The sequence below is a fragment of the Nicotiana sylvestris genome, chromosome 7, assembly GCF_000393655.2.
Source record: "Nicotiana sylvestris chromosome 7, ASM39365v2, whole genome shotgun sequence".
Classification (NCBI taxonomy): Eukaryota; Viridiplantae; Streptophyta; class Magnoliopsida; order Solanales; family Solanaceae; genus Nicotiana; species Nicotiana sylvestris.
Window position 1 is genome coordinate 156920553 of NC_091063.1, and position 26526 is coordinate 156947078.

General features: G+C 39.0%; 1 protein-coding gene across 1 annotated transcript; it reads left to right on the forward strand.

Annotated features, from left to right (window-relative positions):
- Window positions 1–1014: 1014 nt before the first annotated feature.
- On the forward strand, window positions 1015–3643 carry LOC104225310 (fatty acyl-CoA reductase 2, chloroplastic-like). The gene is made up of 3 exons (XM_070152506.1): window positions 1015–1175; window positions 1252–1267; window positions 3326–3643. The coding sequence occupies exons 1-3, from the start codon at window positions 1015–1017 to the stop codon at window positions 3641–3643; spliced, it is 495 nt and encodes a 164-aa protein (XP_070008607.1).
- The last annotated feature ends 22883 nt before the right edge of the window (window positions 3644–26526 follow it).

Genomic DNA, 26526 nt, shown 5'->3' on the forward strand with positions numbered 1-26526 from the left:
ATATATATATATATTCATTTCCTCATCAGATAATAGAGTCAAAATTATTCAAATGCGTAGAAGAAATGCATGACGAATCTTACAAGTCGTTCATACGAAGTAAATTGGTTCCTGTGGTAGGAAATATCCATGAGCCACACCTTGGTATGGATATTACTACTGCTCACCAAATTGCTGAAGAAATTGATTTGATCGTCGACTCTGCAGCAAACACCAATTTTGACGAGAGGTTCTCTCTCTCTCTCTCTCTAAACGAGTTCTTCTTCTAGGATACATAAATTAAAGAAATAGATTGCATGATACTTTTTCTTATGTTTGCAATAAATATTTCAATCAGGGAGTTTTAATTTATTTTTATTTTTAAAGACAACGAGCTTTGTGTTATTAACTACTCCCATGTGATATGTCTAGGTATGACTTAGAAGAGGCAGATCCAGGATTTTAAGTTTATGGGTTCTTGTCGCAATTTCAAATTAATAAACAATAATAATTGGGTTCACAAATAGACATTTATAGATATTTAATAATTTTTTTAACAAAAATACAGAGTTTACGCAAAAGTTACTGATTCCCGAGAACCCGTATATTACACCTTAGATCCGCCCCTGACTTAGCTCTTGAAGCTAATGTGAATGGTCCATATCAACTCATGATGTTTGCCTTGAAATGCAAGAAACTGAAACGTATCATGCATTTTTCGTCTTGTATGCATTTGAAAGAACCACGTTTGTGTCTCCTTTGATATATGCTTTCTTTTTTCTTTTGTCTGATTTATCGTCATTGAAAGTATGTTTTATTTCATTTGAAAGAACCACGTTTAACGTTTGTGCCTCCTTTGATATATGCTTCCTTTTTTCTTTTGTCTGATTTATCGTCATTGAAAGTATGTTTTATTTCCGATCCTAACAATATAATCATTTTACAAAAGAGGACTTTATTTATTCAATTTCTTTTTTTGTTAAAGCGTATGCCAATGGCGAAAGAGAAGGCATAATTTTTTAGAAGCCTTTCACCATGGGAGAAAGCATAACAAAGGAAAGGGTCACATCACATTCTCCATCCACTAAGTTTCCATCCCTACATGCTGCCAACGAGTTGGATTTTGTTTCAAAGTTGAAGAATGCTATTAAAGATAATGGCCTCGAGAAAATAATGAAAGACTTAGGATCTGAGAGGTGCGTTTCCTCTAGTTTTAGAACCAAAAAATTAGTTTTCTCTTAATCCTGACTTTCTCTTATTTCAATTAATCAGTTGTGAAGAAATTAAGGTTAGAGTAGTTAGTGTTTGATGGGAGTATTTGAGAAGATGTTGTTTCGTCCATCATTGGAAAAAGAAAGAAAGGAAGAGGTGTTTAAAAGCACTTCTTTGTCTTTTATAGTTTAAATACTTTTAAGGGTGTTTTGGAGGGAAATTGAAATTTGACTATATTATTAATAGTCAAAATTGGGCAATTGGGCTTTGGGCTAGCCCGGAATTAATATTTTAGTCACCTTTTATTTAATTAATTAAAACGTTTTTGCCTTTTAATTTCAGAAAATATTTTTAACAACTTTCTTTTTAAATTCAAAAAAAAGGTGACTACTAGCTTTAAAAGGTGCATGTTATGAAGAAGATGAGTATGTTGGAATTAACAGACTCCTAGAGATATTATAAATAGCTATATCATCTCCAAAACGAAAGACATGTGAAACTTTCATCTCTTTCTCTTCTACTTATTTTCTACAACTCACAAATATATATTATGTTCTTGTGAGAAATTCGAATCAATTATTGAAACTCGGATTTCAGAGGCTTTATAGAATCCTGGAGGAATTCTGCCATAATCCCTGCAGCAACGAAATTGGGATGGTTAAATTCCTTAAGGACAGTGAGTCAGTGACTACACTATCAAAGCCTAATTATTTCGTCCCTTATTCTGCTATTTTATTGCTAACATGTGATAGTAACATATATAACTAAAGTAATACAATATACACTACACGGATACAACATATTTGCTTTAAGACTCTTAATAATTTATATTCGAAATCTTATTTTGAAATTACAATAGGCTGTACTTTAAAGATCTTTAACTTGACAAGAAAAATTGCACTTTTGAAATGAATGCGAACATTTTCAGGATCCAATTCAAGTTTATTACCATAAATTATGGTTGTTAAAATAATAGGGCGATGTTTTATGGATGGCACGATACATATTCATTCACAAAGGCCATTGGTGAGATGATAATCGATAGCATGAGGGAGGAAATACCCGTAGTCATTATTCGTCCCTCCACAATAACGAGTAGTTATGAAGAACCTTTTCCAGGATGGGTACAAGGATTCAGGTGCAATATTGTATTCAATTTTATCTATTCTTTGTTTATAGTTTTTAGGTTCATGTCGCAGTCCAAGCTCATGTTAGGTAGTGTTTGCTTTTGGCTCAACAGACCTTACAGATTTGTTCATTGGACTATGCCATCATCGAGTCCAAAAACAACGATATATATATAAGAAGAAAGAATTATTGTAAAGCAATTAACATAGAAAATACAACAATCATTTAAATGTCGAAAGTCAATTTTATTACATTAATATAATACTTAAACTCAAATTAATTGGACATTATCTGAACCTGCATGATGATCAATTTAGCTAAGTTAAATAATATTATTATGTACTTATATATCACAAATATTATGTAGATGTAGTTTAGAAAAATGCAATGTGATCATATTTTATCTAAGACTTCTTTAGAAACGATGTTTTTTTTTTTTTTGTATATCTTCACTTTTGAGTCTTTGGCTGCTCTTTCATGATTAGAAGCCTGGTTCTCGATATTTATATCTCTTCTAAAAGTGCGATGTACTTATGCTTTATAAAACTATTTATTTTCCTCTTCCATTCCGATGAGTTCGCATAAGGTGTCATATGTAACCCCTTTTTCAGAAGTCTGCCAGTTAAGTTTTTTGTTCGTTTCTTGTTGGTCCGCCCTCTATCATGGGCCATACATAAAGTTTCTGATTTCTTATGTTCTTCTCCCCCCCCCCCCACAGCCAGGGTAATCGACCCTGCAATTGTTTTCTAGCTAAAGGGGTACTTCCGGGCACTCTTGGTGATCCAAATTGTCTTATTGATATGGTACGTATATTTTCCAATAGGTTTTAGTTTTAACATTGTATCCATTATATATAATCCTACAGTTATTTTTTGCATAATAAGGGTCATAATCTGATAAATAATTAGTGATTGCAATCACTTCCAGTGTTAATCTCTCTTTACTTTTGATCTTACCGGCACAGAAAATTTCATTATCTAACAACTTGTTCACTTGATTTAGCTAGGTTCCAGTTGATATGGTTGTAAATGCTACAATGGCTGCTATTGCCAAACATGGATACGTGCAAAGCCCACAGCTAAATGTCTATCATGTGGCATCAGCATCTGTGAATCCTGTATCAGTGTCTCAGCTTTTCGACTATTGCTATGAATATTTCGATTCTTTTCCTTTTGTTAACTCAAAAGGAGATCGAGTGAAGGTTAGGAAAATGAGATATTTTGATAAAATATCACAATTTTCAAATTATATTTTGGAGAAACTACTGAGGCAACTTGAAGTACAAGATTTAACTGAAGTTGAGCATTCAAAGAAAGGCGTTTGAAAAAGAAGGTGGAATATTTGAAGATATTTAGCAAAGTTTATGAACCATAAGCATTCTACAAAGGGCGGTATGGCATTTTCTCCTCACTACTGTCAATGTATTTAACCTATGATATACTACAATTAGCATTTTGCAAGTTGCATAGAAAGTCTATTTTTCTTTTGTATAACCTTCAAAAACGTTGTCATCACACTAAAAGAATTATAATAAGTATTGTTTTCAAAACTAGAAAGGTGCCATTACTGAAATTGACTAAAAAGAAAATAATTTCGCATCTATCTTCTATCTATATAGAATAACAAAAGTAAAACTATGCTAGGCTGCCAAATGGAATACTCACAATTCAACACATTTCAATAATTAGGACAACTCTCCAAAATAGTTGGAGTTTCAAATTGATTCAAACTACAATTTAGGAAATTCAAATTTAAGTTTTTGCACGATTGAGTTTTTGCAGTAAAAAATTCCTCCCCTTGTTTTGGTTGGTTGTTATAAAAAAGATAAAACCCTCCCACTTTCTTAGTTGGCCGTTTTTTAATCAACAACTATCCATTTAAATTTGCAATTATGTTTTTACAAATAAAAGTGAAAAAAGGAAGAAAACAGTAACTTTTTTTGTTGGCCGTTTTTAATTAACAACTACCCACTCAAATTTGCAATTATCATTTTATAAATAAAAGTGAAAAAAAGGAGGAAAACGGTCGGTTTTATCCACGACTGATCGTGCTCCAAATGTGAGCTTCATAGCTATTTTATATACACCTCCATAACTGATCGATTTATACTCTTTATATTTTCAAATCCTTTTTAACTTCCTATTTTACCGACTCAGTATACCAGTCTGATTAAAATTACTTTGCAAATATGGCTACACAATTTCATGATATCAAATAAATTTCAGACAACTCAATACAATGGAATCTTAAAGTTAGAGTCGTTCGAATGTCGGTAATCCCGGATCAATTTAAGCCGGAAATTCTGTCTTCAATTAAATTGGTTTTACAGGATTCAAAGGTAATATATTCAACTTTCTCATAGTTTTAAACTTCCGCTACTCTGAAGTATATTTTTTTCCTGTATTCGTAAAGTACTTGCATTCTATATGAAAAATCTTTGTTCCGGATTACTCGACAATCTAAGAAGTTGCTGCAGTAATTTCACTTCCATGTAAAGAGTTCTTTAAGTGATATAGAACCAATTATAGCAACTGTTATCATTCAATTAAAGATGAAATTATAACAGAATTTATATAGGCACTTAAATGGCAATGATTGGTATATTATCACAGAATTTAGAATCCAATATGTTTGACCTGTATAGTTCAAATAAGTTAGCTTTTACTTGAACCAAGTTAAAAAGAACATTAGTTGAAAGAACTTTAGTTAAATATATACTAATGTTCGAACATTTATATGATGGTTAAATTTTTACAGATTTTGATTTTTGACTTCAAATGTTGAGGAAAACTTTAGGCAATGATTCTCCTAATAGATACATTTAAAATTTACCTATATTAACATCTATAGCATTTGAAGTCTATTTTGTTCAAAATATATATTTATGGCAGATATGTGTACTACAAGTATTCCTCTTTCTGTCTCTTAATGTGGGCTTCATAATTGTACAATAATAACGAATCTGATTTTGTAGGGTGATCGTATACATGCTTCAATCGGGAAGTATGTTGTTAAGTTTTTTAGGAACAAGATACAGGAACTTCGCTTATATCGTGTCAACTACTTTGTTGTTGGACCAAATAATTTGAAGTTAAGGACTACGACACACAATCTAAGGCTGACATTTACACAAAAGACAATTGTTGAGGAAACAACTAATATCCTTCATTTCGTATGAACATCTTTAACTTGCGTCCTTTTGATCAACTCACAAATCAACATGATGTCGATGAGACATAATTATTCGGTAATTCTTCTTTTCCTTTTTATTCTAATACTAGGATTTGTAAAACTATGTCACTAACTTTTATATTTATAGATATTGTTGGTCAAGTTGTAACCTAAGAAGCTGTTAAGACCTACAAGCAAGGAGACAACGAAGGTGTCTTTATTAATGTTCAACTCGAAGATGATCAGTGAGTCATTAACAAATAGAAACAATACTTTACAATAAAACTACGTATATTGTTGTTGATTAACATATATTTACCATGAAACGTATAGGAGGAACAGGATTTTGGCAATCATATGGAGTGAACTTGTGGATCAAATTCAACATCACTTGAACGGATCTGCAGATGAACCTTTGATTGTTGTTTTTCAGCATATGAAAGCTTACAATTTTCGAGGTTTACCACTAATTACATGTATTTTGAATTTTAGTTTATAAATATTTTATAATTTCAAATTTATAATTATAGCAAATTAGATACTGTCACATCTCCTTTTTACCTACACCCCATAAAGGGTATAATTATAAGGGAGTTTTTCCAATTAAAGGACAATCGAAACGGGATTTATTAAAAAAATCAAAGTCGCCACTTGAAAGATTTATGGTGTCCCAAGTCACCGGTTGAATCCCGAATCGAGGAAAATATGACTCTGTAATGCAATCCACGAACCAAAAAATCGAGTAAGGAATTCTGTTAACCCGGGAGAAGGTGTTAGGCATTCCCGAGTTTCGTGGTTCTAGCACGGTCGCTTTGATCATACTTGGCTTATTAAAATTATTTAATTACTGATTTTAGATCCTATGTGCATTTGTCTATTAATCGCTTTTAAATCACTTGATTATTTGTAAAGGCCTGAGTTACGCGTACGTATACTTTTTTCCTTTGGCGCGTCAAAAATCATGTCACACGAATGTGTCCATAATTAATAATGCCTTATTTATTTATTTAAGAAAAATTGGTTGAGGTTGCGCGGACGCATCCCTCGTGTTGTTTTTAAGATTGTAATCATGTCACGCGAACGTGTCCACAAACACGATAATCTATTAAACGTGCCTAAAGCAAACTACGATAATTGGTTAGTTGTTGTATCTAAATCATAAGAAATTAGAAGAGGTCCATGGAAAATTCGCTAAATGGCACGCCTCAAACTTAATTGCCTAAAATTCTTATTTTTAAAATTATGGGGGCCATAGACTATTAGTGTCATTAACATCGTTCACCTCAATTGTTTTAAAGGTTGAATTATTTAACACTCGATGAAGTTAAAGTTCCCCATGGTCGTTTAGTTAACAATCAAAGGCCGCAAATGGGCTTCCTATGTGAATTCCAGAGCCAGGAAGGCTAGCGAAAGGCCTGGGCGTGACTGGGCCGCAATTACGACCCAAATCGTACTCGAAGAAGTTGTTAAGCTTGGGCCCAGGACTGAGCCCAATTTTGAAACCCCAACAGGTCTGAGTGGAGAACTCAGCATCGAGTCTCTGCAGACCAAAACCCAGCGATATTCAACAACATGTTTGATCTAGTTTTTCTTAGCAAGTAATAACAACGGAATTCTCATCAACGGGCAGCATATTCGATTTAGTTTTAAACTTGTAACAATATGAGTAATGCATTTTGACCTTATCCTACTATAGAAAACTTTTACATATCTAAACAAATCAAAAATTCATTCTCAACCCAATGCATGCACCTAATTACCTTGAGTACCCAGAGATTTATGCCAATCAGACCAGTATTCATAAAGTCTTATTCCCACAAAGCAGGCAGTCACCCCCTTTAATCGAATGCACTCTGATTTCAGTCAAAACTAGATGATAAACTAAAACTCAAAAGAGTCTAACCACATGTTGGAACATATGCATAACAAACAATGAATAGCTTAAATCGCAGTCCCTATATACAAGATCCAAATGTCCTGAACTGCTTACATACAATCAAACCATCAGACCATGTGCTTCATCACAAACGATAGGCAACATGAGTTTCTAAGGAATAACATACTACTGTTATATGAAAATGGACAGATCAGACTAAATGCCATTACAATATACCACTAAACTCCAGAAATTGCAAGTAAACAGCTAATATTGATGATTAAAAGGAAAACAATATTCATTCATGAGGATCTTCATGTAATTATAGCTCTCATACTTGCATTTCATCTCCTATAGAATCAGGGAATACTTGGAATTAAACGAAATAAGAAAAAGGGAGAATCAGCTATAGACAACAAGGATCAGCAGCAGGTTCCAGTAACAGAAACAAACTAACAAAGCATGTTCGAAACCCAGAAATAAAGTACTGCAGCCCAGAAACCAGTCTCAAACACCCAATTAAATCAGCTGACCTCAGAACAAACCCTAATGACTAAGTTTCAAACCATTTCTAAGCTCAAACAATCAGGGAAATCAATTCAGGAAGAAGAGGATTTCAGATTATAAAGCTCAAACCCATTGAAACAGTATTTTCTGCAGAAGTTTCAACTGTTTTTGTTTTCCAGAATTATTTATTCTCTTTCAAGTCTCGTGGGTCTGTATTTTAGCTCCTGAATCCTTGCGTTAAAAGGCAAGATAGAGATGCCTTTATAGGCAAGGCATTAGGGCAAGCCTCAAGAGTTTATTTTTTGCCCTTTGGTCCCTTTTTAATTTTTATTTTTGCTCAGGAAACCTTAGTTCATAAATCAGATTTACCATCTAGCCCCCACCCCAGCTTCCTAGAAGCTTCCCCAGTCAGTTACAAAGAGATTCTCAAGCCTAGACTACCCAAATTACCCCTTAACCCTTTGAAAATTATTTCAGATATCCAAACGGGTCAAATTGACCCAAGGATATAGACCAAATTAAACGGGCTACATTTGTGAGGTGGCTCAACAACAGACTAAAGCCCAATTCATACATTAACAACCCTAAACTCTATGAGCTTCTGAGAGACATAACCATCCAAGTATTGGAAAGATTTTCAAAACTAAGACCCTAAACCAAATTACTACTAACTGACACAAATAGAGGGAAAAAAAGATCCTGAACTAATCATGCATGAATAACAAAACTTCAGAACAACTAAACAAAAACCCAGAAGAGGAGATGAAGTAGAAACACATAAGAAAAGATAAACAAATAAACAAAACGGACAAAGAAGATACCTAACACCAGCCAGAAACTGATTCGGCAAACTTTGCAGGGCTTTTCAAATTCCTGACCGGAATAACCCTTAATCGTGTATTTTCATGTGAAAATACGCAACTAAAGTCTGTTACAGTCTGAAACCTTCAGCACACCCGTTGATTTGAACTTTGGAATTTTAGGGTTCTTCTCTTCAGATCAAGATTCGAGAAGTTTCGGGTAGATTCGAAGGAAATTGGTCCAGGATTTAGAAAGAGGGGAGTGGGGGGTCATGGGGTGTTATTTTGGTGGCGTTTGGAGGTGGCGCCGCCACCGGACGATGGTGGACTTAGGGGCGGCTCAGCTAGGGTTAAGCCTAGCTGAGCCAGGGTGTTTGGGATGATGAAATGAGGGGGATAGGGCGTTAGGACATATTTATATCAGGTGAGTGCTGAGTTACGAACCGTTTGATCAACTGAGATCAACGGTCCAGATCAACGAGAAGAAACGGCGTCGTTTGAATTAATTGGGGGATTTGGATCGGGTGAGGCGGGTTTGGGATAGGTTTCTGCATGATTGGGGTGGGTAGGCTGATGATGTAGGTTTGGGCTGGGGATTTGGATTGATTTTGGCCCAAATTTTCCTTTCATTATTTCCTTTTTTCCAATTCATTTTTTCCTTTTTTAACAAAAAACTTTTTCTTTTCCAAAATTGAAATTAAAACTTAAATTGAATCCTAAACCAAATTATCCTACCACATTAAATTAATTAACCCTAATAATTGTTACTACCAATAATTAAAAATCAAATTAAAGGAAAAACTACCAAAATTCGACATTAAAATTAAAAGTGCAAAATAAACTATTTTGTAATTTTTCCCATTTTTGAAAAAATAATTAATTTGTCTATTAATCCTAAAATGTAAAATTAAATCCTGAATACAAATGCAACGTATTTTTTGTATTTTCTCATCAATTAAAATGCACAAACAAAATGCAAACAATTAATAGAAAATGCCACAAAATCCGACAAAATTGCAAACACTGACAGAAATTATTTTGTTTTGAATTTGTTGGAGTAATACATATAGGGAAAAAATCATGTGCTCACAGCTGCCCCTCTTTGCCCAGAAACACGAAGAGTTTTCGTGCAAAGATAAGTGAGCGGATACGAGCAATTTTTGCCCGCTTGAATACTCTGTGGGAAGCATTTTTGGAAAGATTAGACCGCACCCTGCTTCCGAGGTTGCTTACATATCATTGGCTAAAAAGGAATCAGGTCAGTTTAGTTCGGGAAATTTTGGTAGCTGGGACTACCACGAAGCTATGATTTCACTGTTGTTCATGCTGCTGCTACTGCTTGTTGAACCTCTTTATTACACCATGTCAAAATAAAACAAGAAGCTAGACTAGACTATGATCTATGGATTACAAAAAGTCCTATCTATATCTTCAAACTTGATCTTGTGCTTCTTGTTGCCTTGTTGTTCTCCATTCTTTCGGAGACGTCCGTTTGTTGCCACCTTGAATTGTAAACTGAGATGTTTTCCCCTTCTTCAGGTGGGCGCCTGACTGCTGCACTTGATATGTATTCCCTGCTCTCCAGGCGGGCTCCTGACTTCAAAACGTGAATGTATTCCCATGCTATCCAGGCGGGCTCCTGACTGCTGACTTGAAATGTATTCCCTGCTCTTCAGGCTGGCTCCTGACTGCTGACTTGAAATGTATTCCCTGCTCTTCAGGCGGGCTCCTCACTTCAAAATAAACAAAGCAAAGAGTTTGAAAGCTAAAACTTAAATTGTACTCCCTTGTTCTCCAGGCGGGCTCCTGACTGTTACGCTTGAAAGTATTCCCTGCTCTCCAGGCGGGCTCCTGACTTCAACAAAAATAGACAAAAACAAAGAAAATTTTCTGCCCAAGTTTGGTGGTTGGGGACAGATGTGATTATAAAACTAAATCATATTACCAAGTATTACTAAGGATTTGAAAACTAGGTCCCATTATTCAGGGGGGTCCTGACAACTCTTAACTAAACGACAACCTAAAATCTAAGTTATATCTTCTACAGGCGTGACTTCTGCTAAATCTTGCTATCTAAGAGGATCTTTAAACTACTTCCCATTATCCAGGAGGGTCCTGAAACTCAAAGGTCAAATTTTTCTCTTAAAGGTGACAGCTTTCATGTCTGAATTATACTACCTTCCAGCAAAGTTTACGCTAAATGTTGGTATCTAATCGAAATCTTAAGCTAAGTCCCATTATTCAGGAGGGTCCTGAAAACTCCTAATTGAATCCTATCTTGAACATGCAAACTTCTAGGCCAACTTATATTCCTTTGGGATGCATTTATGCTAGATTATGTTATTTCTGATCTTTAAACTAGGTCCTATTTTCCAGGAGGGTCCTGAAAATCAAAACAAACCTGTTTGGTGACTGCCTTTCTCCACGAAGAGTTTCTCCGAATCCAACGAATTTTCTGCCCCTGTTTCAATCAAAGAAAATTTTTTCAATTTAAAGTGGTGGCTAGCTGATGGCATTCTTGCTGAAGATCTTTCTGCTGCAATGTTTGTTCTGACTGGCTTTTCCGAACTGGCCCTGAACTGATTTGACTTTCTGACTGACTTTCAAACCCCATGACTTTTGACGAGCCGATTGTTCTATACCCCCGATGTTGTCTTACCTCTGACCCCTTTATCTGAACTTTTGCGTCTCCCATGACATTACCAAACCATTCCACCGATGAAGCTTCCTGTGATTCCTTGTATTCCCTTATTTCGTCGTGTTATCCTTAGTATGCTTTGAACACTCCGTGCTTTGCAATTTTGGAAGTTGTAGTGAGCTTTGAAATCCTTTTAACTCGATTTGAACAAGACTGACATTGAAACATCTTTAGATAAATACCCAAAAGAAAATGAAATGTAATGACTTTGCGGGTTAAGGATAAGAAGAATCCAAAACCAGATGACTGCTACCAAAGGAGAAAGAAAATAAACTTATCTGGGTGGAACAGCTTGTACCAATGATCATGACATGCATTTCGGATTAGTCGACCCAATATGTCCAACCAATCAACTTTCAGTTGCTGTACTTTGTTACCCCAGAATTTCCATGACTTGATTACTTTACCCAAACCTCGGCCTTGTTCATCCTGCGGTGCCTTGAAAGGTTTTTCCTAGTAGACCTCTTTCATTCGTTCATCTCTCGACTCATTTTCGCCTTACGGTGCCCGTGAGGGTTTTCACCGATAAGACTCTCTCATTTTTACTTTTCTCAATTCCCGTCGCCTTACGGTGCCTGCGAGGGTTTTCACCAATAAGACTCTCTCATTTTGATTTCTCTCAACTTTCGTCGCCTTACGGTGCCCACGAGAGTTTTCACCAATAAGACTCTCTCATTTTGATTTCTCTCAACTTCCTTCGCCTTACGGTGCATGTGAAGGTTTTCACCAATAAGATTCTCTCATTTTTATTTTTTTTGCTTGAATCGGAGTTTTGCCCCTGACATGAATTACCTTTGCCTGCTCAACTTGGCATTTCTCAAAGACTGATCAGAAGGTCTTTCTTTGGACCGTAATGTGGGCTTTTGGACAGGGTTAAGAAGAAAGGGTATAAAAGGCTCAAAACAATTCAAATGGGTTAGACTTACAACTTTCGGAATCAGGTTTCTCACAACATCCACAACTTCTGCACCAGTTCCTTGCTTGGGGACTTTTGGCCTTTTGTTTTGATGAGACCGAACCATGAGGCTGCCTACGTATCCTTAAAAGGAACCAGGTCGAACGTAGTTCATGGCATAGAAATTACTTTGTTGTTGCGATTTTTCTTTTCTCTCTTTCTTTTTTTTCTCTCTTTTTATTCTGTTATTCTTCTTTTCTCTTTTTTCTCTTTTTTTTCTCTTTTTCTCTTTTTTTTCTCTTTTTGCTTTTCTCTTTTCTTTTCTTTTCTTTCTCTTTCTTCTCTCTTTTCATTTTTCTTCTCCTTTTCCTTTCTTGTTCATTCTTTATTTTTCTTTTCACTTACTTATCCTTCGCACTTGCGTTTCTGATTTGTGTCATTGATCCCGAAAGAGGGGTATGAAAGAAAATAAATAAGGCTCAAAAAGGGGTGACAAAGTATAAAGTGTTTAGATAGCAGAACAAAACGCCTTCGTCATTTCAATCTTCAAAATATGCCAAATACAAACAAGTACAATCAAAGAAAGAAATCATACATAGTATCTCTTAACTGCATCGGAGTTGATAGCTATTTCTACACATTTCCCTTCTACATCTGTCAAATATAATGCGCCATTGGATAACACTCTAGTTACAACAAATGGCCCCTGCCAGTTTGGGGCGAACTTTCCTTTTGCTTTAGCCTGATGAGGCAAGATACGTCTCAACACTAGTTGACCCACTTCGAACTTTCGTGGATGTACCTTCTTGTTATATGCTCTTGCCATTCTCTGTTGGTACAATTGGCCATGACATACTGCCGTCAATCTTTTTTCATCAATCAGACTTAACTGCTCCAAGCGGGTTTTGACCCATTCCACGTCATCAATTTCTACCTCAGCAACAATCCGAAGGGATGGGATTTCAATTTCTGCTGGTATTACTGCCTCCGTGCCATACACCAACAAATAAGGAGTAGCCCCTACTGAAGTGCGAACAGTAGTGCGATATCCCAGCAATGCAAACGGCAGCTTTTCATGCCACTGTCTAGAACCTTCCACCATTTTTCGAAGTATCTTCTTTATATTCTTGTTGGCTGCCTCGACTGCTCCATTCGCCTTAGGGCGATATGGGGTGGAATTACGATGTATAATCTTAAACTGCTGACATGTCTCTGTCATGAGATGACTGTTGAGGTTAGCGCCATTGTCCGTGATGATTACTTTTGGAATCCCAAACCGACAGATGATATTTGAATGCACAAAGTCAACCACTGCTTTCTTGGTCACAGATTTGAACGTTTTCGCTTCAACCCACTTAGTGAAATAATCAATGGCTACCAGGATAAACCTGTGTTCGTTCGATGCTGCCGGCTCGATTGGCCCAATGACATCCATGCCCCAAGCAACAAAAGTCCATGGTGCAGACATTGTATATAATTCATATGGTGGAGAATGAATCAAATCTCCATGCACTTGGCACTGATGGCATTTACACACAAAACTGATGCAATCCCGCTCCATAGTGAGCCAGTAGTAACCTGCTCGGAGAATCTTCTTTGCTAGAACGTACCCACTCATATGTGGTCCACAAACTCCGGAGTGTACCTCAGTCATGATGACTGTGGCTTGTCTGGCATCTATGCATCTTAGCAATCCAAGATCTGGAGTTCTTTTGTATAATACCCCTCCACTAAAGAAAAATCCACTTGCCAATCGTCGAATTGTTCTTTTCTAATCACCAGTGGCCTGTACCGGATATACCCTCATCCTAATGTATTCTTTGATATCATGGAACCATGGCTCCCTATCAAGTTCCTCTTCCACCACATTATAGTAAGCGTGCTGATCACGGACCTGTATCTGCAAAGGGTCCACATAAGTCTTATCTGGATGATGTAACATTGACGCCAGAGTAGCCAAAGCGTCAGCAACTTCATTATGGATCCTTGAGATATGCTTGAATTTTATCGACTGAAACCGTTGGCAAAGATCATGCAAACATTGTTTGTACGGTATGAGTTTCAAATCCCGTGTTTCCCATTCTCCCTGAATTTGGTGCACCAGGAGGTCCGAGTCACCCAAGACCAAGACTTCCTGGACACCCATATCCACAGCTAACCTCAAACCCAGAATACATGCCTCGTAATCAGCCATGTTGTTGGTACAGTAAAAATGAAGCTGATCCGTAACAGGATAGTGCTGCCCTGTTTCAGAAATAAGTACTGCTCTTATCCCCACGCCTTTCATGTTTGCGGCTCCATAAAAGAAAAGTTTCCATCCAGGCTTCTCGGCTTGTTCCAACTCATCAATGTGCGTCACCTCTTCATCAGGGAAATAAGTTTTCAAAGGTTCGTAATCTTCATCAACCGGGTTCTCGGCCAAGTGGTCTGCCAAGGCCTATGCTTTCATTGTAGTTCGAGTCACGTAGATAATGTCAAACTCTGTGAGCAGGATCTACCACTTTGCAAGCCTCCCTGTGGGCATAGGCTTCTGAAAGATATACTTCAATGGATCCAAGCGAGATATGAGGTAAGTAGTATAAGATGACAAATAGTGTTTCAGCTTCTGTGCCACCCAAGTTAGGGCGTAACATGTCCTCTCAAGATGAGTGTACTTAACCTCGTAGGATGTGAACTTCTTACTGAGGTAATAGATGGCTTGCTCCTTCCTGCCAGTGATATCATGTTGGCCTAATACACAGCCGAATGAATTGTCCAATACCGTCAAATCTAGAATCAAAGGTTGCCCTGGTTCTGGCGGGACCAACACGGGTGGATTTGATAAATACCCCTTTATCTTATCAAACGCCTCCTAACATTCATCTGTCCACTTGACCGCAGTGTCTTTCTTTAACAGCTTGAAGATAGGCCCACAAGTTGTCATGAGCTGAGCGATGAACCTGCTGATATAATTCAATCTCCCCAACAAACTCATCACCTCGGTCTTGTTCTTCGGAGGTGGCAATTCCTGGATGGCCTTGATTTTTGATGGGTCCAATTCAATACCCCAGCGACTGACTACGAACCCCAATAACTTTCCAGACGGTACCCCAAAAGCACACTTTGCAGGATTAAGCTTGAGATTGTACCTGTGAAGCCTTCAAAAGAACTTCTTCAGATCCCTGACATGGTCAGACTACTTTCTAGACTTCACGATCACATCATCCATGTATACCTCGATTTCCTGGTGTATCATATCATGGAATATTGTTGTCATTGCCCTCATGTAGGTTGCCCCAGCATTTTTTAAACTAAATGGCATGACCCGATAGCAGTACGTTCCCCACGGCGTGATGAATGCCGTCTTTTCTACATCATCCTCGTCCATCAAGATTTGGTGATAACCCACGTAACAATCCACAAAAGAACCAATCTCATGTTTGGCCCAATTGTCAATCAATATATGGATATTCGGCAGGGGAAAATTATCCTTCGGACTTGCTTTGTTGAGGTCCCGATAATTAACGCACACCCTGGTCTTGCCATCCTTCTTTGGCACATGCACAACATTGGCTAGCCAGGTGGGATACCGAGTGACCCGAATGACTTTGGCATCGAACTGCTTAGTGACCTCTTCCTTGATTTTTACACTCATATCCGTCTTGAATTTTCTCAGCTTCTGCTTGACAGGAGGGAATGTCGGGTCCGTGGGCAACTTGTGAACCACTAAATCAGTGCTTAGACCCGGCATGTCATCATAGGACCATGCAAAAACGTCTTTATATTCGAACAGTGCTTTAATGATCTCCTCTTTGAGTTGGGGTTCCAGATGGACACTTATTTTGGTTTCACGGACATTTTCTTGGTCCCCTAGATTAACTGTTTCTGTGTCATTCAAATTTGGTTTGGGATTTTCCTCAAAATGACTTAGTTCCTTACTAATTTCTTCATAGGCCTCATCATCCTCAAATTCCAACCCGTCATCACACTCGATTTTTTGTATTATTATTTCAGAGTTAGATTGGCTTTTAAAACTGGGCCGAAGATTCCTCATACATGTCATGTCATTGATATCAGCATAAAAAGAACTGTACAAAAGAAGAAAACAAAAATAAAATTAGAAGAAATGAAGGAAAAGGAACAATTGCATTTCTTTGAATATAAAGATAACAGGGTTTTAACACATCCAACTAGACGGAACATAATATCTGAATTACAGACCTTGGAATAATCCAGACAACTAAAAGAAAATCAAAACCCACTACCAAGACTCCCTCCGAGTAGGAAGAGGAGTAGCTTCCTAGTTGTTGACTTTTGCACGTGGTCCCACGAATTGCACATCTGCCTTGCTTGACCCTTCCCCAGCCTGAACCATGTTGACCTCAGCGAATAACCTTTCGAAGCCCTTCTCCAAGTCTTCGTCGGCACCAATAAATGGTCCAGGGACCTTTGACAACAGTTGCTTTCTGGTACCCGGCCTAACGAATGACCTAGACAGACGCGGGATTGGCTTTGGCAGTGCTCATGCTTTCTTTTTCATTTTTCTAGCTCTTCTCACGTCTGCAACGGTAGGCTTGAACCCAAGACCAAAAGTATCCAGATTCTTTGGAAGAGAAACTGGCTGCACAATACCTTGCAGAGATGCACCTAAACCCTTGCCCGGTACGAAACCATTTTTCAACATTTCAACGGCTACCATGACTGATGCCGCAGCCATCTTTGGAGTCGGAACACACTTTTCTTCATAACTTTCTCCACTGATACTGTGTCCAAAACCTGATAAACCCACGGCCCCGTGTCATCGTCAACCTCTATGAACGAAAAAATGGCATCATTGGGCACACACAAATTATCTTCACCATGTACAACAATTTCCTATCAATCCCATTCAAACTTGACAACTTGGTATAGCGTAGATGGGATTGCCTTGGCAACATGAATCCAGGGTCGTCCCAGCAACAGATTGTAAGAAACAGCCACATCGAGCACCTGGAATTCCATAGTAAATTCAACTGGCCCTATGGTGAGCTCAAGCACTATGTCTACGACCGAATCCTTCCCTCCACCGTCGAATCCCCGAACGCAAATACTATTTTTGTGAATTCTTTCATCATCCACCTTCAACTTGTTCAGGGCGGAGAGAGGGCAAATGTTTGCACTAGACCCATTATCAACCAGTAACCACGGAATCTTCGCATTTCACCATCAGGTAGAGGGCTCTATTTTGCTTAGTACCCTCCACGGGCAACTCATCATCAGAAAAAGTGACTCTGTTTACCTCAAATATCTTGCTAGCTATCTTTTCCAAGTGGTTTACTGAGATTTTGCCAGGAACGTGAGCCTCGTTTAAGATCTTCATCAAAGCCCGGTGGTGCTCGTCGGAATGGATCAACAATGATAATAATGAAATATGAGTCGGTGTTTTCCTCAACTGCTCCACAATGGAATAGTCTTGCACTTTCATCTTTTTCAAAAATTCCTCTACTTCTTCCTCGGACACAGCTTTCTTTACCAACACTGGGTTGTCTTTGGAAGTTTTAGCTTTTCTCAACTCTTCGGGGGCGAAGCATCTCCTCGATCGAGTCAAACCATGGGTCTCACACACTTTTTCTTTAACCTCTTTTCCCTGGTAAGTTACTGTCACTCGTTCATAATTCCACGAGACCGTTTTGTTGTTGATCACTGGGAGCTGAGTTACTGGTTTTATAATAACAGGCTCTGTGCGAACACCCTTCACGACCACAACAGGTTTATATTACAACCCCTGATACCACCACTTTAGCTTTATCTGGTTTCACTGTGACAGCGCTTGACGACCCTTTCCCAGTTACCACAGCTGGCTTATTGTCTACCCTTTTCAACTGGACCACTGATTCCCCACTGGTTACCTTTTCCTTTGAACTGGTTTCACTAGAGCGGATCATCATCACCGTCTGCGAGGGTTTCTTAGCCTCCCCTCCCTTGTGTATCAACTTAATCATATGGGTCTCATGGTGAGCTGGTAGCAGATTCTGGTTGATATTTGGTGTTTCTGGGGCCTGAACCTCGATCCGATGAGTATCAATGAGCTCTTGTACAACTGTTTTTTATTTCCAGCATTTCTCCATGTCGTGGCCCAGGGCTCCTGAACAATACTCACAACTCACCGAGCGATCAAGATTTCTGGGAAGGGGATTCGACATTTTGGCCTCGATCGGATTCAACATACCCGACTGTCTCAGTCTGTGGAATAGGCGGGTATATGATTCTCCCAATGGAGTGAAAGTCTTCTGCTTCTGCAACCTTTCATTCTTAAAGGCTTGATTGGGTCTAAAACCTGTTCTAGGAGGGTTTTTGTAGGCTTTTGGGGGTGTATGGGTATTTTGTGGAGCTTGGTAGGGACTCTGTGGAGCTGGCGTACGCCATTGTGCGTGAGCGGGAGGTTGGGTATAGGTTTGTGCGTGATAGACAGAAAAATGGGGATCTGGTGGTGGGTAGTAGTGTTGTGGTGAGCTATATGGAATGTAGGGGTATGTTTGGGGATAGGGTCGAGGCTGGTTGTAGAATGGTGTAAGGTTCCTAGATCCACCCCAAGTTGCCGACTCGATCGTTGCAACATCCTCTTTCTTCTTCTTTTCGAGTACACCCCCAGTACCGTTTTGAATGGCCTGGGTGGTTGCTTTGATTGCTGAGTAACTCATGATCTTATTGGACTTGAGTCCCTCCTCAACCATGCCTCCCATTTTCACAACTTCATTAAAGGACTTGCCCACTGCTGACACCAAGTGACCAAAATAAGTGGGCTCCAAATCCTGCAAGAAATAATCAACCATCTCGCTTTCTTTCATCGGAGGGTCAACCCTCGCCGCTTGCTCTCTCCAACGGAACCTATATTCTCAAAAACTTTCACCGGGCTTCTTCTTAATTTTTGTCAATGATAGGCGGTCTGGGATGATTTCAAGATTATACTGAAAATGACAGGCGAAGGCTTGGGCCAAATCGTCCCATGTGTACCACCTACTATGATCTTGTCTGGTGTACCATTCTAGCACCGACCCACTCAAACTTTGGCTGAAATATGCCATCAGCAATTTGTCTCTTCCACCTGCTCCTCTCATCTTGCTACAGAATCCTCTTAAGTGTGCTACCGGGTCGCCATGCCCATCGTACAGATCAAACTTGGTCATTTTGAACCCTGCTGGCAACTGAACATCTGGGAACAGACATAAATCCTTATAGGCCACACTTACTTGGCCTCCCAGCCCCTTCATATCTCGGAACGATTGCTCTAAGCTTTTGACCTTTCTGATTATCTCTTCATGCTCGGGATTTTTGGGCAGTTTCTCGGTCTCTGTCGGGATATAAAGATGATGAGTGTAAGGATATGGTTCTGAAACTTTGAAGGTAGGTTCAGGGGGATAGTACTGGTTGTCGTGAGTTTGAAACAGGGGTTCACTGGAAGATCTGTATAATGTAGCAGGCGGAGGTGCCACAAAAATAGGTGTAATTGGTAGGGGAGGGTACGGGACTTGTTTGGGTGGTGGAGCTTGAGAAGTATGGGAAGTGGTTCCATGGCATTGTTGGTAGAGGGAAAAGGCTGGAGATGAGTTCACAGTATGAGGCTCCAGAGGTTGGGCTGATGGTGGGATATAAGCAGGATTGGCGGGATAAACCGGTGGTGGATGCCCCTTCGCCCAAGCTTGGTGCATTTCAGCCATCTGTTGTTTCAGCTTATACATTTCTTCCCTCATTTCATTAACGTCCATTTCTTCCACCTCTTTTGATAGGTCGACAATACTTGTTTCCGGCTCCTGGTCGACCATATTCAGTCTGTCTTTCGATCGGGTGTTGTAGGAATGAGTTGCCAGAATGCCAGTCAACTAACCACTTGCCTGAACTGGTACATCAACCAACAACCTTGTTAGCAATTAGGTTTTAACAGATTGGTAACCGCACATTGGGCATGAATGCACCTAAACAGTTAACCATCTATATTATGTATTTGATCGGTTGCATGCGTCATTCCGGCCTTTCTTACCTTCGCTTGCAAACTTCCCCTTTTCTTTCTTTTACTTTTCCATCCTTTCATTCTCTCTTTGTTTTTATTCTCCCTTGATTTTTATTTTCTCTCTTTCCTTTCTTGTTTTTCCGCTCTTTCTTTCTCTCTTTTATTTGGTTACGGTCGAATCCTATGGAGATTGCCTACGTATCATGACCCCGTATGAATCAGACCAAGCGTAGTTCTTGGGGATAAGTGCGAAATAAAGTAAAAGCATTTTGGGATTTTCAATTTTCATAAAAAATGCTATTACAAAGATTGAAACTAACAGACTCGCAAGAAACTAACAGACTCGAAATACAGACTTAAAAACAAACAGCCCACATACTCTGATAACAGAAATACAGACTCCAAAACAACTCGCAGACTTTAGTGGAAAGAAAGCACAGACTCAAGAAATCATGAATACATCAATGCCTCAATTGTCCCTGGGACTCGTGGGGCGTCATTCGGCCTTACTGCGGGCCGACTTGCTAAATCCCCCTGAAGGTGGTAGAGATCTTCCATTACCCGGCGAACGAAAATCATCACAGTAACAAAGAACATAGATCTCGTCATATCCTCACAGGTACTGCACTTCATTGAGATATAGTTGGCGACCCTTTTGACTCGCTCTCTTATGACGCCCTTCTCTTACAACAAACGCCCAATTTGTTCAGTTCTGGCTTCCAGAGTTCATTCGGCTACCTGGTTCTGTTCCTGGAGTTGTTGCAAGTCCCTTTCTAGCTGCGCCATTAAGGCGTAACAATGTTCTCTTTCAGCTTTAAAATTTTTGGCTTGTTTAGCCATTTCACCCTCAAGGTTGCCAATTGCTTTTTCCCAACCTGTGACCCCTCTTTCATATCTTTCTTTCATCTGTTGAATGAAAGTTGCACGCCCTTCGGTGTTTTTATCCAACCTTGTCCGTGCTTTTGCTAGTTCAGACTCAGCTTTCTGTAGGTCATCTTCGTAGTCACGTACCTTTTGAGTGAGGTTGTAAATGAGCCTCTCATCTTTCCTGATTCGTCCTGGGTTCTTGGCTTCAATTTTCAACTGTCGAACCTGAGCTCTGAGGGTCTCATTTTCTCGCACCAATCTTCTCCTTTCACCTTCAGCCTCTTGTGCCTGCAAATCATTGTTGAAGGTGACATTTCTCAATTCTTCTCGCAGACCATGGATGATGGCCTTATATTCCTTTTCCTTCTCCCCCCTAAGCTAACCTCTCCTGAATTTTATCATCAAAGGCTTGAACATGAGGCCTTTTGGCGGGCCTCTCGGGCTTTGGCTCGTTGTTTACATAAGACATTTTCTCAAACCAAGCAGCATAATTTGGATCTACTTCCCCTTAGCGATATCTGGTACCTGGGTACCATTTTTTAGATACCTACAGCTATTCCAATCCTGCTGAACTACAGCCTCAGGCAATGCAGCTTCTGGATGCAACTCTATGACCTAGGTGCTTAGATCTTCATCTTCAGGCACGACCTGATACCTTCCCAATTGCCTTAAAACCTTTTGCGATGCATATGGCTGAATACTCCTTACGCCCATTATCCCCAGGTATCCTTTGGTAGCAGTCATATAGAAGGTTTCTGTCCTCGGGAGCCATCCTATAGTCCACTCAACCTGACATACGTCAAGAACTTTCAAGTGAGAAACCCATGCTTCAAATCCTTCTGGTGCGTTGTAATCTTTTGTCCTCTCTTCATAACTAATGATGAAGTTGTTTGGGCTCGAACCGTAACTCATGAATCTGGGGTGATGGTGAAGATGCTCGATCAACCACATTTGCATAATGATAATGTAACCCTCAAAAAACTGAGCCCTTGTTTTGCATATAGTCGACGCGCAATAGATATCTGCTAGCACCAACGGGGCAAGTGTATGATCTTTCTTGGTAGTGAGGATTTGTGCGATTCTAGCCATACGAATATCCATCGTTCCTTTCTTATTTGGAAAAACCATGATCCCCAAGAATGCCACAATAAATGCGAACCGACGATGAATTTGCCAAAGGCCCTTGTTTTTGTTGTTGCTTAGACCTTTTTCATGCGTTTTAAAACTAGCAGAATGTCCGAACCTGAAGTATAGGAAATGGAAAGCACAACACCCATTGCTCACACGTTCTCTAATCATCTGTTTACTAATATCCAGGAGGTCAAAGAACTTGTGCACCGACGGAGCCCTTAGAAATATAAGTTGTTGCTTCCTCAAATCTCGTTCGAATTCAATGTACCCGGCTATCTCCTCCAAAGTAGGGATGATCTTAAAATCTGAGAAATGAAAGACATTGTGGACAGGATCCCAGAGCGTTACCAAAGCTTTGACCAGATCTTCCCGTGGTTTGATTTCAAAGATGTCTATAAGAGCACCCAAGTGCTTTTTCACCCATTTCTGACCATCTTCGTCTAGATCATTCCACCACATACGCAAGTGTAGCTGAGCCTGTTCCCTGACCACTTCTGGCGGTTCCTGGATGGTATTCATTTGTTCCTGTGGAAGATTAGGGTTAGGGTTGACTCGAGTGGACAGTTTTTGAAGAAGAAAAGAAGAATAAAGGGAAAAGAAAATAAGAAAAGAACCATAATTTCTTCCTCTATACGTCAACTTTAGCCAAGTGACTGTTTTTGCAAATGCGACCCCTTCCCAATTTCATGCGAATTTTTAGGCCGGGGGGAATTATTTTATGACCCTTCACAAACTTGTCCATTCTTTTACGAAAATAGCCTTTCGACAACTAAAGAATACTCTGAGGCTATCTCGGCAAGAATGGTTTAAGACATTGCCGAAGCTGGATCGACTTATTTCGACCAAACATCAAGATTGCATTCACTCAACCACCGACTCTCTTTTCTTGTTTTCCTTTCTCTCTTTTCAAAAAAAATAAGGTCGAACCTTATGTAGGTTGCCTACGTATCCCACATCCGGTGAGAATCAGCCCTGCGTAATTCGGTCAAATAAAACAAATTATTTTGAAAACAAGAGTCTCTCCTCTCTTTTTTTTATTTTCATTGGCAAATAAAATATTTTTTGAAAACAAAAACTTTTCCTCTTCTTTTTTTATTTTTCATCTTATTGGTAAATGAAACATACTATTTGAGAACAAAAACCCTTTTTTCCCCTTTTTTTATTTTTTTGAAAATTTGGCAGAGTTTCAACACTATTTGGACATTGGGTTTTTCAGAACAGGCGATTAACTCTCTTTTACCCTCATACTGCTATTCCTCTTTCCTCAACTTTTCCCAATATTCATAAGCCGGTCAGCATGCAAGTCCGAAGCAAATAAATGCACAAGTAGCAAGTAAGATGTATCAGGATGGTCTTTTTGTTTCGGGTGCAACTATCCTAGACAGACTCAACCCCTGTGTTGAGTCTCCAAAGTCAAAATGCACATGATGCAAACAAACGTCCTACTAGGGATCCGGCATGAGGCTGTGTTTTTCTAGGTTTAAATCCTGGGGTTTTAGTCTAGACTTGGGGTATCCGAGCGGACAACTGGGGCCGAGGAGGGGGCGACGTACCGGGAGCCCTGAAGTCTACCCGGCCTTGTCGTTTGCCCATCCTCGTTCTATTTGGTATAATTTCTACAGAAAAAGCGGGCTACGCGAACGTATGCACCATTTCCAGAAGAATCATATGAGTGGCGTAAGAAGACAGTTATATACAACTCAAACAATATCAAAGCGGTAAACAGACAGCATTTAGCACAAAAGGTTCACATAATACAGTAATATCAACAATAAATAAGCCAAGTAAAAATCATGTTAACAAGCTCGAATTCTTGAACCATGAACCAGAGATTCTGGGTTCGATCCCCAGCAGAGTCGCCAGAGCTGTCACACCTCCTTTTTACCTACACCCCGTAAAGGGTATAATTATAAGGGAGTTTTTCCAATTAAAGGACAATCGAAACGGGATTTATTAAAAAAAATCAGAGTCGCCACTCGGAAGATTTATGGTGTCCCAAGTCACCGGTTGAATCCCGAATCGAGGAAAATATGACTCTGTAATGCAATCCGCGAACCAGAAATCCGAGTAAGGAATTCTGTTAACCCGGGAGAAGGTGTTAGGCATTCCCGAGTTCCGTGGTTCTAGCACGATCACTTTGATCATACTTGGCTTGTTAAAATTATTTAATTACTGATTTTAGATCCTATGTGCATTTGTCTATTAACCGCTTTTAAATCACTTGATTATTTGTAAAGGCCTGAGTTACGCGTACGTATACTCTTTTCCTTTGGCGCGTCAAAAATCATGTCACGCGAACGTGTCCATAATTAATAACACCTTGTTTATTTATTTAAGAAAAATTGGTTGAGGTTCCGCGGACGTATCCCTCGTGTTGTTTTTAAGATCGTAATCATGTCACGCGAACGTGTCTACAACCACGATAATCTATTAAATGTGCTTAAAGCAAACTACGATAATTGGTTATTTGTTGTATCTAAATCATAAGAAATTAGAAGAGGTCCATGGAAAATTCGCTAAATGGAACGCCTCAAACTTAATTGCCTAAAATTCTTATTTTTAAAATTATGAGGGCCATAGACTATTGGTGTCATTAACATCATTCACCTCAATTATTTTAAAGGCTGAATTATTTAACACTCGATGAAGTTAAAGTTCCCCATGGTCGTTTAGTTAACCATCAAAGGCCGCAAATGGGCTTCCTATGTGAAGTCCAGAGCCAGGAAGGCTAGCAAAAGGCCTGGGCGTGACTGGGCCGCAATTACGACCCAAATCGTACTCGAAGAAGTTGTTAAGCGTGGGCCCAGGACTGAGCCCAATTTCGAAACCCCAACAGGTCTGAGTGGAGAACTCAGCATCGAGTCCCTGTAGGTCAAAACCCAGCGATATTCAACAACATGTTTGATCTAGTTTTTCTTAGCAAGCAATGATAACGGAATTCTCATCAACGGACAGCATATTCGATTTAGTTTTAAACTTGTACCAATATGAGTAATGCATTTTGACCTTATCCTACTATAGAAAACTTTTACATATCTAAACAAATCAAAAATTCATTCTCAACCCAATGCATGCAACTAATTATCTTGAGTACCCAGAGACTTATGCCAATCAGACCAGTATTCATAAAGTCTTATTCCCACAAAGCAGGCAGTCACCCCCTTTAATCGAATGCACTCTGATTTCAGACAAAACAAGATAATAAACTAAAACTCAAAAGAGTCTAACCACATGCTGGAACATATGCATAACAAACAGTGAATAGCTTAAATCACAGTCCCTATATACAAGATCCAAATGTCCTGAACTGCTTACATACAATCAAACTATCAGACCATGTGCTTCATCACAAACGAAAGGCAACATGAGTTTCTAAGGAATAACATACTACTGTTATATGAAAATGGACAGATCAGACTAAATGCCATTACAATATACCACTAAACTCCAGAAATTGCAAGTAAACAACTAATATTGATGATTAAAAGGAAAACAGTATTCATTCATGAGGATCTTCATGTAATTATAACTCTCATACTTGCATTTAATCTCCTATAGAATCAGGGAATACCTGGAATTAAACGAAATAAGAAAAAGGGAGAATCAGCAGTAGACAACAGGGATCAGTAGCAGGTTCCAGTAATAGAAACAAACCAACAAAGCATGTTCGAAACCCAGAAATGAAGTACTGCAGCCTAGAAACCCGTCTCAAACACCCAATTAAATCAGCTGACCTCAGAACCAACCCTAATGACTAAGTTTCAAACCATTTCTAAGCTCAAACAATCAGGGAAATCGATTCAGGAAGAAGAGGATTTCAGATTATAAAGCTCAAACCCAATGAAACAGTATTTTCTACAGAAGTTTCAGTTGTTTTTGTTTTCCAGAATTATTTATTCTCTTTCAAGTCTCTTGGGTCTGTATTTTAGCTCCCGAATCCTTGCCTTGAAAGGCAAGATAGGGATGCATTTATAGGCAAGGCATTAGGGCAAGCCTCAAGAGTTTATTTTTTGCCTTTTGGTCCCTTTTTAATTTTCATTTTTGCTCAGGAAACCTTAATTCAAAAATCAGATTTACCAACTATCCCCCACCCCAGCTTCCTAGAAGCTTCCCCAGTCAGTTACAAAGAGATTTCCAAGCCTAGACTACCCAAATTACCCCTTAACCCTTTGAAAATTACTTCAGAAATCCAAACGGGTCAAATTGACCCAAGGATATAGACCAAATTAAACGGGCTACATTTGCGAGATGGTCAACAACATACTAAAGCCCAATTCGTACATTAACAACCCTAAA